Consider the following 15405-nt stretch of genomic DNA (forward strand, 5'->3'; position numbering starts at 1 on the left):
CCAAGTGGATAAGGCATCTGACATTCTGCTACAACTAGCCATCACCACTGGGTCGCGGTGGCCAAGTGGATAAGGCATCTGACATTCTGCTAATACTAGCCATCACCACTGGGCCGCGGTTGCCAAGTGGATAAGGCATCTGACATTCTGCTAATACTAGCCATCACCACTGGGCCGCGGTTCCCAAGTGGATAAGGCATCTGACATTCTGCTACCACCAGCCATCACCACTCGGCCGCGGTGGCCAAGTGGATAAGGCATCTGGCATTCTGCTACCACTAGCCATCACCACTGGGTCCCGGTGGCGAAGTGGATAAGGCATCTGACATTCTGCTACAACTAGCCATCACCACTGGGTCGCGGTGGCGAAGGGGATAAGGCATCTGACATTCTGCTACCACCAGCCATCACCACTGGGCCGCGGTTGCCAAGTGGATAAGGCGTCTGACATTCTGCTAATACTAGCCATCACCACTGGGCCGCGGTTCCCAAGTGGATAAGGCATCTGACATTCTGCTTCCACTAGCCATCACCACTGGGACGCAGTGGCCAAGTGGAAAGGGCATCTGACATTCTGCTACTACTAGCCATCACCAATGGGTCGCGATGGCCAAGTGGATAAGGCATCTGACATTCTGCTACCACTAGCGATCACCACTGGGCCGCGGTGGCCAAGTGGATAAGGCATCTGATATTCTGCTACCACTAGCCATCACCACTGGGACGCAGTGGCCAAGTGGAAAGGGCATCTGATATTCTGCTACTACTAGCCATCACCAATGGGTCGCGATGGCCAAGTGGATAAGGCATCTGACATTCTGCTCCCACTAGCCATCACCACTGGGCCGCGGTGGCCAAGGGGATAGGGCATCTGACATTCTGCTACCACTAGCAATCACCCCTGGGCCGCGGTGGCCAAGTGGATAAGGCATCTGATATTCTGCTACCACCAGCCATCACCACTGGGCCGCGGTTACCAAGTGGATAAGGCATCTGACATTCTGCTACCACCAGCCATCACCACTGGGCCGCGGTTACCAAGTGGATAAGGCATCTGACATTCTGCTACCACTAGGCCTCCACCACTGGGCCGCTGGCCAAGTGTATAAGGCAATTGACATTCTGCTACCACTAGCCATCACCACTGTGGATAAGGCATCTGCCATTCTGCTACTACTAGCCCTCCACCAATGGGCTGCGGTGGCCAAGTGGATAAGTCGTCTGACATTCTGCTAATACTAGCCATCACCACTGGGCTGTGGTGGCCAAGTGGATAAGGCGTCTGACATTCTGCTAATACTAGCCATCACCACTGGGCTGTGGTGGCCAAGTGGATAAGGCGTCTGACATTCTGCTACTACTAGCCATCACCACTGGGACGCAGTGGCCAAGTGGAAAGGGCATCTGCCATTCTGCTACTACTAGCCATCACCACTGGGCCGCGGTGGCCAAGGGGATAAGGCATCTGACATTCTGCTACCACTAGCCATCCCCACTGGGTGGCGGTGGCCAAGTGGATAAGGCATCTGACATTCTGCTTCCACTAGCCATCACCACTGGGACGCAGTGCCCAAGTGGAAAGGGCATCTGACATTCTGCTACTACTAGCCATCGCCAATGGGTCGCGATGGCCAAGTGGATAAGGCATATGACATTCTGCTACCACTAGCCATCACCACTGGGCCGCGGTGGCCAAGAGGATAAGGCATCTGACATTCTGCTTCCACTAGCCATCACCACTGGGACGCAGTGCCCAAGTGGAAAGGGCATCTGACATTCTGCTACTAGTAGCCATCACCAATGGGTCGCGATGGCCAAGTGGATAAGCCATCTGACATTCTGCTACCACTAGCCATCACCACTGGGCCGGGGTGGCCAAGTGGATAAGGCAATTGACATTCTGCTACCACTAGCCATCACCACTGGGCCGCCGTGGCCAAGTGGATAAGGCATCTGACATTCTGCTCCCACTAGCCATCACCACTGGGCCGCGGTGGCCAAGAGGATAAGGCATCTGACATTCTGCTACCACTAGCCCTCCACCACTGGGCCGCTGGCCAAGTGTATAAGGCAATTGACATTCTGCTACCACTAGCCATCACCACTGGGCCGCGGTGGCCAAGTGGATAAGGCATCTGACATTCTGCTACCACTAGCCATCACCACTGGGCCGCGGTGGCCAAGTGGATAAGGCATCTGACATTCTGCTACCACTAGCCATCACCACTGGGCAGCGGTGGCCAAGTGGATAAGGCATCTGACATTCTGCTACTACTAGCCCTCCACCACTGGGCTGCGGTGGCCAAGTGGATAAGGCATCTGACATTCTGCTTCCACTAGCCATCACCACTGGTAATGGGTTCAAGGTCTATGTGGGGCAGTCACCAACAATCATAGGGAAGTAGTATGCTAAGTTTGAGACAAACTTCTTCTGTAGTTTTTAAGACATTCTTGACACAATATTCCGGACAGACGGGTTGGTTCTAATAAACCATCCCCATCCCTAACTTCATTGTGGGGGATATAATGAGGCATCTTGTAAACAAGAGGCCCAGAAAGGCCTGTGTCACTCACCTGTTTGTTTTGTTACATTGATTTGTTTGCCAAATATTGTGAAGCTAGGTTGATTGGCTAGTTGTTTGATCCCTGTGACGTTGAGAGCATATGTAGCACAAGGGCATATTCATGTGCAAATGATGTTGAACTCAAACATAGGATGCTGGTGGGGGAAAGGAGCAGGACTTGGAACATTTCAGATATTCAGAAGTGTGTTGAACAGTTTTGTTTATTGTTATTTGTTTATCGTTTTATCAACAGCTAAGTTCATATAAGGATGGTGTCGCATGACAGACAAACGACTTTGAAAGTAAAGGTCAATGTCATTTTCATTTGCAAACTTCATCAGGTTCCATCATAGGATGCTACTGGACAAATATCATGACTTTAGGGCAATCAGATCTTCAGGAGAAGTCGTTTGAAGGTTAAGACTTATTTCACTCCTATGACCTTGAAAGTAGGTCAAGGTCATTTTCATTCGCAAACTTTGTCAGACTCCATCATATGATACTACTGGCCAAATGTTATGACTTCAGGCCTTTCAGATCTTCAGAAGAAGTTGTTTGAAGGTTTAGACCTATTTCACTCCTGTGACTTTGAAAGTAGGTCAAGGTCATTTTCATTTGCAAACTTTGTTGTGTGCCATCATAGGATGGTACGGCCATATATCATGACTCTAGGCCTTTCAGATCTTCAGAAGAAGTCATTTGAATGTTTTGACCTGTTAGAACCCTATGACCTTGCAAGTGGGTCAATGTCATTTTTAATCACACACTTTGTCGGGCTTCATCATAGGATGCTACTGGCCAAATATCATGACTTCAGGCCGTTTGGATCTTCAGAAGAAGTCGTTTAAACAAAAAGCCATGGCACTTTTACTGTATCTGGAATATCTGGAATATCACAGGTTTTCTCACCGTCTGTCTTTCCTTCTTCCTTCTCCTCTGCTATCTGGTCCTGTTGCCCACCTTCCTTTGATCCTATTAAGAAAAACACAAATACCTAGCATTTAAAATAGACTGTTATTTATCATTCCATTTCACACAGGACTTATTTTTGTGAGGCTCAAATTTTGTGGTTTGAACAAAGTTTGTTATTTTGTTAGCACATTAATTCATTGTTTAGCCAAGGTTTTGAATGCTGGCCAATCAACACCTTTAATCATTGTTCAAAATATATTTGTCATATATGTATAAATTTATTGATAAGGAGTACCACAAAATCAACAAAAATACCCTCCTTCCTCCCCAACCCGTATGTTATCAAACCTTTTATCACATCGCTTAACACCATTAAATCTGTAAATATCCTTTGTGATATATTGAAAATTGCTAAATACTACCAGTATATCTTCCTTTTTCCACAGATACTGGTTTTTCCCACAATTCTTTTATCAAATATAAGTTCATTTGACTTCATTCCTCAATGGAGATTATCCTTATCATGCCATTAAATCCCCTTCGAGATATCCCTGTTGAATGTTGGTCAAGTTAATCATAAAGTATGCATACTGTAAATGCTTATATTTAAGTGTCAATCTTATTTAAGCACTATTTGCACAAAAAATATTGTGCTTAATAATGATTGTGCTAATTGATATTTCGGAAAATTTAATGAATCACCAGATGATTTTTACCATCAGATCTGAATGAGTTAATGATAGATTGGTTCTTATCCTGCTGCCTTATATTACTGGTGCCAATGTACATTTCCATAAAACTTCTTTTTTTTGACATTTCTGCTGAGCTCTAACAAATATGAGTGGGCTTATTTCCGGACCATAAAAAAAGTGTTTTTTTAAACATTACTTATGTTGGGCTTATTGCCAGAGGAATAAGGAAGCTTTTATTCACTGCTGGCAAAACAATGTAAATATAAAAACCTTGTAGTTTCTAGTCTCTAATGCAGAGTTAGTTAGGGCTACTGACTATCAATGAAGATGTGATGCCTAAAATTTTAACCTACAAATCTGTTCTTAGAATAAAACAATGAGAGTTCATCTGGTCAACTTTACAGCATACTGTCTTAGCTGTAATATAAACAGACTTTAATACATTAACCGTATCGTTTCTACAAGAAAATTATTCATTACAATAGCTTATATAAAAAATAAAATTTATGTCAGGCGAAGATGTTACTCATCAGGCTTAAGAAGTCATTTAACAAAAAAACAGCATTGACATGCACTTTAGCTAATAAATAGATACCCTCAACACCACAAAGTTTTGTGAAAGGTGTTTAGGTGTGAAAAGCATGCACTAAAATAGATAAGTTAAGGTGACAAACTGTCACACATTACATGTCAGTGAATTTTTATATAGGTATCTCTTAAAGTCTTATTCACTTATAAACGCAAAGGTCATACAGGGTCACACAGTAGAAAGAGAAAAAAGGTAAATGTGCTACAAGGGACGAAAATATAGGATTTTTATTGATGAAGGTGATTGGATTGGAAACATACACTAAAAAGAAATTACACCCATTGTGAACCAAAAGCAAAAAGGTGCATGGGTGTTAAGTAGGGTTCAAACTACTTTTGAAGCATGCACAAGAGAATGGATATATGAGTTAAATTCTGCTGCAGAAACATGAGGACTGGGTCTGTATGTAAAACATGCACTATATCAGGAGGGGGGAAATAAATATTGGTAATTTAATCACACAACATGTGAAAAATGCACAGAGTGGAAAGAGACAAAATTGATTTTAAAAAAAGATTTAAACATGATATAACTTAACTTGGGGTGGGTTTAAGCAGAAACTAGTTCAACTGCATGTGAAACATGTACTAAGATGGAAAAGGCGAAACAGAAATCATTCAAACTACCTGGTATATGTAAACATGCATTAAGTTAGGGTAGGCACATACAGAAAATCGTAAAACTACTGTAAAACATGCACCAAGATGGGGTGGGTTGAGACAGAAATTGGTTAAAATACACATGAAACATTCACTAAGTTGAGGTAGGTTGAAATAAAATTTGATACAATCCTTGTCAAACATGCACTTATTTGGGGAAGGTAGAAATAGAAATTGATTCAACTGCATCTCAAACACGCACAAAAATGGGTGGTGGGTTATAGTTAAAAATTGGTTAAATTACAAATGAAGCATGCACTTATATAGTTGGGGTGGGTTGAGACTTGAATTGGCTATACTTCTGTAAAACATGCACTTATAATTAGTTGAGGTGGGATGAGACTTGAAATGGCTATACTACTATGAAACATGCACTTAGTTGGGGTGGGATGAGACTTAATTGGCTATACGACTGTGAAACATGCACTTAGTTGGGGTGCGATGAGACTTAATTGGCTATACTTCTATGAAACATGCACTTAGTTGGGGTGGATGAGACTTAATTGGCTATACTCCTATGAAACATGCACTTAGTTGGGGTGGGATGAAACTTAATTGGCTATACTACTGCGAAACATGCACTTAGTTGGGGTGGATGAGACTTAATTGGCTATACGACTGTGAAACATGCACTTAGTTGGGGTGGGATGAGACTTAATTGGCTATTCTACTGTGAAACATGCACTAAGTTGGGTTGGGATGAGACATAAATTGGTAAAACTACTGTGAAACATACACTTAGTTGGGGTGGGATGAGACTTAATTGGCTATACTACTGTGAAACATGCACTTAGTTGGGGTGGGATGAGACATAAATTGGTAAAACTACTGTGAAACCTACACTTAGTTGGGGTGGGATGAGACTTAATTGGCTATACTTCTATGAAACATGCACTTAGTTGGGGTGGGATGAGACTTAATTGGCTATACTACTGTGAAACATGCACTTAGTTGGGGTGGGATGAGACATGAATTGGCTATACTACTATGAAACATGCACTTAGCTGGGGTGGAGGCAGATATTGGTTATACTACTGTGAAACATGCACTTAGTTGGGGTGGGATGAGACATAAATTGGTTATACTACAGTGAAACATGAACTTAGTTGGGGTGGGATGAGACATAAATTGGTTATACTACAGTGAAACATGAACTTAGTTGGGGTGGGATGAGACATAAATTGGTTATACTACAGTGAAACATGAACTTAGTTGGGGTGGGATGAGACATAAATTGGTTATACTACAGTGAAACATGAACTTAGTTGGGGTGGGATGAGACATAAATTGGTTATACTACAGTGAAACATGAACTTAGTTGGGGTGGGATGAGACATAAATTGGTTATACTACAGTGAAACATGAACTTAGTTGGGGTGGGATGAGACATAAATTGGTTATACTACTGTGAAACATGAACTTAGTTGGGGTGGGATGAGACAGAAATTGGTAAAACTACTATGAAACATGCACTTAGTTGGGGTGGGATGAGACTTAATTGGTAAAACTACTGTGAAACATGCACTTAGCTGGAGTGGGATGAGACAGAAATTGGTAAAACTACTGTGAAACATGCACTTAGTTGGGGTGGGATGAGAGAGAAATTGGTAAAACTACTATGAAACATGCACTTAGTTGGGGTGGGATGAGAGAGAAATTGGTTATTCTACTGTGAAACATGCACTTAGTTGGGGTGGGATGAGACAGAAATTAGTAAAACTACTGTGAAACATACACTTAGTTGGGGTGGGATGAGACAGAAATTGGTAAAACTACTGTGAAACATGCACTTAGTTGGGGTGGGATGAGAGAGAAATTGGTAAAACTACTATGAAACATGCACTTAGTTGGGGTGGGATGAGACAGAAATTGGTTATACTACAGTGAAACATGCACTATATAGTGGTTAAATTATAATCAAGAGTCACAAATAATGTGACCGATGGGTATTTAGTACAAAGGGAGGTTATCATACATCATACCCTCCATGACGGATGAACTAGTTCGGACAGTGGTGTTTCCCCCTGAGGGGGATGACACACTAATGCCCTCTAGTGGCTGAGGGGTTTGTGAAACACTTTGGGGATCCAGCTCCAACTCTGTATCTGTAGTTGTAAGGTGTACACAAAACATAAGTGACAATAAAACAAAACAGCATTCAAACATGTTTAAGTACTTAAACAACGCAAACATGAAGCAAAAATAACAAGAACCCAATGGGCTTGCATCGTTCACCTTGTATTAATCTCACAATTGTAACCTTAAAGTGGACAAAAATCTATGACTGTAAGTCATTCAAAAGAACCTGTTGAAAGATTTAAACATATTTGACCCCCGTTACCTTGAAAGTCTAACAAGGTCATTAAGTTGATTTTACTTTATAGCCCTTTATCTCCGCATGCAACTAGCCAAATATCACCACCCTAGATATTGTGTTTATTGAGATTAGGAAATATAAAGATTAACATTCTTTTGGCCATATGTGACCTTGACATTAGGTCAAGATGATTCACATGAACAAACTTGATAGGTCATCATCTGAGCACGCTACTGGCAAAATATAACCACCCTATGTTGTTTGGTTATTCCGAAGAAGTTGTTTAAAAGTTTACAACGTATCTGACCTCTGTGACCTGGATGAAACTTTTCAAAAAATCAATTTCATTCAAGAAAACCTGTTATAAGATTCAATACATTTGACCCCTGTGATCAAATAAGGTCATTATGTTGAACAAACTTGATAACCCTTCATTTCAGCAGGCAACTTGCCAAATATGACCACCCTAGAACTTGTTCCTAAGACCTAATTGTTTGTAGGACCTAAATGTTTCTAAGACCTAATTGTGTGAAGGACCTAAATATTTCTAAGACCTAATTGTTTCTAGAACATAAATATTTCTAAGACCTAATTGTGTGAAGGACCTAACTGTTTCTAAGACCTAACTGTTTCTAAGACCTAATTGTGTGAAGGACCTAATAGTTTCTAAGACCTAACTGTTTCTATGAACTAATTGTTTCTATGAACTAACTGTTTCTAAGACCTAACTGTTTGTGAACGTAAATGTTTCTAAGACCTAAATGTTTGTAAGACCTAAATGTTTCTAAGACCTAATTGTTTGTAGGACGTAAATGTTTTTAGGACGTAAATGTTTCTAGGACGTAAATGTTTGTAAGACCTACTTGTTTGTAAAACCTAATCATGTTTCTAAGACCTAATTGTTGTTTCTAAGACCTAATAATTTCTAAGATCTAAATATTTGTAAGACCTACTTGTTTGTAAGACCTAAGTGTTGTTTGTTATACCTTATTTTTAGACTGAACTGTTGTTTGTAAGACCTAATTGTTTGTATGACCTAAATGTTGTTTGTAAGACCTAAATGTTGTTTGTAAGACCTAATTGTTTGTAAGACCTAAATGTTGTTTGTAATACCTAATTGTTTGTAAGACCTACTTGTTGTTTGTTAGACCTAATTGTTGTTTGTAAGACTTAACTGTTGTTTGTAAGACCTAATTGATTTTAGTTTTTTTAGACCTAATTGCAAAGATTTTTAAAACTTCACATTCAAGTATATTTTGCACAGCATGTCTAGTTTGATGTAGAATGAAAAAAGATAAATCAAGTTACCTACCTGATTTCTTCACGTCTGGAGAGTCTTCCTTCTTTCCTTCTTCATCCTCTTCACAAACAAAACAAACAAGGTTTAATTCTCCTATACAAAGGAATCAACCTTCCTGAGGTAGAAACAGGCAGATCGCTGGATATACATATAAACGTAGTTGTGTTGAAATAAGGTTTTATTCATAAATTTTGTGTCCTTAATATTTTGATATAATTCATTAACAGGAGTTAGATTTGTCTGATAAACACTGTTTGAGGAACACTTATTTTTGAATCAGTTAAATAGAAACATAAATACACAGGTATAGGGTTTTTGAAATAACACTTATACCTTGTTTCAATTCTGAAGATTTCATCCTGTTTCAACATCTTTTGAAAATATGACTTTGAAATTAAAATATAAGTACAAATATTCAAACAAAATATTTACCAGAAAGTAAAAAATGATTTATATGAATGAGAATTAAATGGGAAAAAAATGAAAAAAAAAATGAGGTGGTTTTTTTTCTGTCTGACCCATGTTTGTTATTACCATAGAGACTGTCTCCTGACATAACACCCTCCAGTAGCTCCTGTATCCTCCGGTCAGCTTCAGACATTTTCCTAAAAATGCAAACCAAAAACTTACCTCAAAATAACATATTAAACATAGGCATATGGAGGCTTTTAATTCATTTTTTTTTTAAATCTTACAAAATAAATAAATTGTCCCAAAACTTGTTGAAGCATGTCTGAATATAGTGTTCCAAAAACTCATGAAAGCAATTTTTCATAAAATGTTTCCAGCCCCTTTAATTTGCAATGCACTTTCCTCACAAATAAAAGTTAAAAATAGCATGTATCACAAAACCAGTGACTTACAATGCAAACAGAGTACATAACAATCAGGTCATCAATAATGTCTGAAATCTCTTGAAACAAAGAAATCTAAAATCTCCTTTGTCATCAGACCTTTACAAAATGTCTTAATCATTCAACCACACAATGTTTAAATCTCCAACCTATCTTGGACTCACACGACTAAATCAGCCAATCAGCAAGTGTTTCATATGATTGTAATCCCTACCTAAACTTTGTTCCCATTAAATACAGTGCCTCAGAGTAATTGAATCGGTAATAGTTGACATATTTTTTATTGAATGAAATCTACCGAAATTTAACTTGATAAAAACGTCTAGTTTTGGTAGATTTTGATATGTGGTGGGCAGATTGATATAGGGTCAGAAGTCGGGGGGTGTTGTTGTCCTGCTACACTGGTTCAGGTTGGAATCTATGAATCTAGTTGTCACTAGTGTTAAAGCTATTAACTCAAAAACTAAGTAAAAACATTTAGTAAATGATGGAGTTGTTGGAGTCCTTTATCAGCATCTAAAACGAAACCAAAATAATTCAGAATAATAAGCCAGACATTGAGTAGCTCCTACTGTAAATATTTCACAAGTGAGAAGAACAAATTAATCCCAAAACCTGTGCAATCTGACTAAGTCTGGAGGTGTTGGTGTCGTGCTTTATATACCACCTATCACAACACCTTCTTTCCACACACCTTTGCCCTGAATGGGCCCGGAGCGAAGCAATGATCTCATCTACTGTTCTCTCTACCCTTGGTTTGACCTCTGTCTCATCTTCCTTCTCTTTCATCTTTCCCTTTGCTTTGTCTGAAATCACAAAAGTTATCTCCCTTGTGTCAACATTTTTCAGTCACTTCAGTAGCTTTTTGTTATTTCAGCTCTTAAGAGCCTTTTGCACAACATAATAACATATATAAACAAGAGGCACAGAGGGCCTGTATCGCGGGCCTGTATCGCTCACCTGGATAATAAAGCAACCATGGGAAATTATTCTTATTACAAAAAATCCCTCGATTAGTACAGAAGAAGGATTTTAAAGAATTAAACCTCAAATTTCCCTATTGGGCCCTGTTACTCTGAACCCAGAAGCAACACCCTCTGCTTATACAAAATTTAGTCCCCTTTGACTAGCGAGTCCTTGTTGTCCAAGGATGCTCAAGACTAAATTAGGATAAAATCCCTCTATCCCTATGGTAGAATAAGGATTTTAAAGGTTTAACCACATTTCCCTATTGGGCCCTGCATCTCTGGCCCCAGGGGGTCCAAACCCACCATTTATACAAAATTGAGTGCCCTTGGCCCAAGGATGCTCCAGACCAAATTTAGTCAAAATCTACCCGGCCGTTCAGGACTAGTAGGGTTTTAAAGGAAAAGTTGACGGACGGACGGACGGACAGACGACAGACGCTGCGGTATGGCATAAGCCACTTGTCCTTCCGACCAGGTGAGCTAAAAATACCAGTCACATTATATGAGGTCAAGTCTGTATTTGAGATCTGTGGCTGAACTTACTGCTGGACAAATTTTAAACTTTATACACTCAGTATTTGACCTCTTTGTATATAAGAAATTTGAAGAGCTGTAATTTTCAGTAATTGTATTAATGCAATTTTGCTGCCAAAAAAACAACAAAAAACAAAAAAACAAAAATTAAAGAAGACCCAATAAATCTTACATATAGGTATCATGTTTCCGTCTGTATTAATCACCTAAATTTATAAACCTTATACTTCTGTCGCTGTACATGACTCTGAAAATGCAAAAGATAAACAGAACTTGTTCTAAAATCAATAAGGTTATTTTCACGAGAATTAGTTTGCAACCAGTACATGACTATAAATACAGATTTTATTCATTGTATTCATTTTAACAAATACACAAATAACGTGTTGCTATCCCTACTTACAGCCATCCCTTTGCTAACATCACTTAGATATTTGGATCTAACCAAATGAAGAACTTTACAGTTATATTATACAAGAGGCCCATAGGGCTTGTATTGCTCTCCTGGATCTTTATGTCCAGCAATGGTATATATGGCTATCGGTTCAGGACCTCAACCATTTCAAAGTTATGGCCCAGAAATTAAGTCCCTATGGCAAGGGGTGGGGCCAGATACAAGAGTAATATCATGATTGTGTTCATCTCCTGATGTCCAGGTATGATATATATGGATATGGATATGGGGTGGGGATCTCGCCTATTTCAAAGTTATGACAAAATAGTTAAGTCCAAAGGAATGGGACCAGACCCCAGAGTCAATTATTGAATATGACTGTGTTTATCTTTTTATGTCTATCAAATATGTATATGATTATCGGATGGGGATCTCAATCGTTTAAAAGTAATGGCTCAGGAATTAAGTCTGTAGGGGTAGGTCCAGACCACAGGGTCAATTCTTATATCATGATTGTGTTCGTTTCTTGATGCTCAGCAATTGTTAACAGGGTTATAGGGTGGGGATCTCGATAATGTCCAAAAATTCTTTTTGGCACCGCCCCTCAGACCCAGCCCTTCAACTGGAACAATTTTAAATCCTCAACACCGATGAATACTCCAATATATGGATGATATTCATCACGTTATTCAAGAGAAGAATTTACCTTAAGCAACATGGTCAAATAACCCCTATAAGGGCCTTGCCTCTCTACCCCCAGGGAGTCCCCTTTGCCCAAAGATACTCTACACTTAATTTGGTTTAAATCCCCCCTATTCATACAAAGGGAGAAGGATTTTAAACAATTTTCCCTATGTTCTCCCAAATGGGCCCTGCCCCCAGGGGAGCCAAACCCTTCGTTTATTCAAAATTTAATTCCCCTTGCCAAAAGATGTTCTAGACTATATTTGGTTCAAATTCTTTCATTTGTACAGAAAGAGAAGAATTTTAAATGATTTACCTAAAAATTCCCCTATATAAGGCCCCGCCCTTTCAGTCCCCAGGGGAGCCACATTCTTCATTTGTACAAAATGTAGTCCCCTTTGCCTCAAAATGCTCTACACCAAATTTGGTTAAATTTCCTTCATTTATACAGAAGGAGAAGGATTTTAAACATTTTCCCCTATGTTCTTCCAAATGGGCCCCGCCCCTCTGCCGCCAGGAGAACCAAATCCTCCGTTTATACAAATGATGTCCTAGACAAAATTGGGTTAAAATCCCTCCAATTGTACAGAGGTAGAAGAATTTTAAAGATTTACCTAGATTTCCCCTTTTGGGCCCCTCCCCTCTGACCCAAGGGGGGGGGACACATTCTCAGCTTATACAAAGTTGAATACTCCTTGACTGAGGATAATCCAGGCCAAATTTAGGTAAAATCCACTAAGCCCTTCAGGACAAGTAACATTTTAAATGAAAAGTTGACGGACAGACGACAGACACTGTGCCATGGCATAAGCTAACTTGCCCTTCGGGCAGGCAAGCTAAAGATATTATAATTCACAATATTTATTCTTTTTCAAGGTAAAAGTGAAAATGTGGAAGATAAAACTAAAAGATGAAAATAATGAAATTGCGAGTTAGATCAGAATATAATGATAATCTTTAGCCATTTAAAGTCTCCTTTAATTAAATCACTTTTGAATTATCTTTATCAATCTTTCTCTTGTCCTGTTATATTTCTCCTACCTTTATCAATCTTTCTCTTGTCCTGTTATATTTCTCCAACCTATATCAATCTTTCTCTTGTCCTGTTATATTTCCCCTACCTTTAGCAGATTTTTTGCCATCTTTTTTTCCCTCCTTCTTCCTTGGGGATTCCTTCTTTTTGCCTGTTTTGTACATCGACTCAGACCCAGGTCTGGATATTCTCCTGGCTTCCTCCAGCAGATCTTTAGATGACTTGGCCTTCAAAAACAGGTTAATGTGAAGTGAACTACATCAATATAACCACAGATAATAATTTGTGAACTGCTTTGAGACGACCTACGAACTAGGTTTGTGATAAAGCGGTATATAAGAACCTCAAGTTATTATCATTATTATTAATATGACAGGTTTTCATGTAATAAACAGATTCCTATTAAGGAATGTCTTGACAAGGACAAGATTTATTTAAATACAGGAGACATCAGGAGACATAGAATATCAATAATATGTGGCATTTACAGTTCTGAAGAAGAAATATTTCGAAATATCACCAAATCAACCATTTGATGCCCTTTTTAGAGCACCAATTGCTCATGCAACATTTATTTCAAAATTGTTTTGTCAATAAAAAGGAGGACAGTGACCACAAAAATGTTCTGAAAATCTTAGGTGAGATAACCTTGCAGAAAACACATTAGTGACTGATAAGCGCTTCATCCTACTATATTCCATCTCGTGAAAGTTCCTCGGTATTCCAAGTGCCTTCATATTTATATGGTAAACCAATCACAATAGACCTGATAGACATACCACATTTCACCTGATAGACATACCACATTTCAACTGATAGACATACCACACTTCACCTGATAGATATACCACACTTCACCTGATAGATATACTACATTTCACCTGATAGATATACCACATTTCACCTGATAGACATACCACACTTCACCCAATAGATATACCACATTTCACCTGATAGACATACCAGATTTCACCTGATAGACATACCACACTTCACCCGATAGATATACCACATTTCACCTGATAGACATACCACACTTCACCTGATAGACATACTACACTTCACCTGATAGATATATACCACATTTTGCCTGATAGACATACTACATTTCACCTGATAGACATACCACACTTCACTAATTTGAAAATATCCATTGGAAAGCAATACTGAACTTATAAAGGAAATCTTCATGAACTTACAAATTTCCTTTTATAATGCCGTTTTATGGAAAATTTGTTTTAAGGAAGGTTTTTGAAACTGGGGCCAGTAAACCTACTCTTTAGGAATTGGGAAGAGATTGGTACTGGCCTATATAGATAATCAGCGCTTACATCACGACTGACGGCTCTTTCCTCGCCTTCCTCCTGGGCTTGCATGGCAGTCTGTACATTATCCATGTCTTGGTCAAGGCCAGCAATTACATCATCGTACTGACTGTACACTCCGTCGTCTGGCAGGGAAATGTTTTCACTTTGTAGGGAAGACCGAATACTGGTTGCGCTGTGAGCTGATGGAACAAACAATCAGGTATGTTTAATATTAAAAAAATAACTTTTTTGTGAAAGCAAGATTACAGCAAAATTTTATCATAATAGTTGAACTAGGTAAAAGTCACTTTTTTTCAATTCCTAAGGTTTGTTGTCATTCTGCAGGCTTAGACAAGAGGCCCAAGAAGGCCTGTATTGCTCACCTGAATATTTAAGCAGTCATAGCAAAATATTCTCATTAAATATTATATTGCACTAAAAATATTTCCCTCGCAAACTTTGTTGGCTCCATCTGTTGAAACTACCAGCAAAATATTATTACAAGATTCTATGCTTTTTGATTCTTCAGAAGTTGCTTGACATATTTTTCCCTGTGACCTTGTAAGTAGGTCAATGTCATTTTCCTTCTCAAATTGGT

The 15405-nt window shown here is 39.1% G+C and overlaps 1 protein-coding gene across 1 annotated transcript in view; it reads right to left on the reverse strand.

Moving 5' to 3' along the window:
- The window catches only part of LOC110454008, a gene marked incomplete at its 3' end in the record, with an annotated part of 185417 nt that overhangs the window by 122583 nt on the left and 47429 nt on the right, over nt 1-15405 (reverse strand). Inside the window, exons 8-14 of the mRNA XM_021503294.1 lie at nt 14832-15007; nt 13589-13727; nt 10582-10693; nt 9568-9638; nt 9046-9093; nt 7399-7521; nt 3474-3536 (exon numbers count right to left, since the gene is read on the reverse strand). Of these exons, the coding sequence (XP_021358969.1) occupies nt 3474-3536; nt 7399-7521; nt 9046-9093; nt 9568-9638; nt 10582-10693; nt 13589-13727; nt 14832-15007 (732 nt within the window). The remainder of the gene's footprint in view (nt 1-3473; nt 3537-7398; nt 7522-9045; nt 9094-9567; nt 9639-10581; nt 10694-13588; nt 13728-14831; nt 15008-15405) is intronic.

Source organism: Mizuhopecten yessoensis, unplaced genomic scaffold (assembly GCF_002113885.1).
Source record: "Mizuhopecten yessoensis strain PY_sf001 unplaced genomic scaffold, ASM211388v2 scaffold7629, whole genome shotgun sequence".
NCBI classification, from domain to species: Eukaryota; Metazoa; Mollusca; class Bivalvia; order Pectinida; family Pectinidae; genus Mizuhopecten; species Mizuhopecten yessoensis.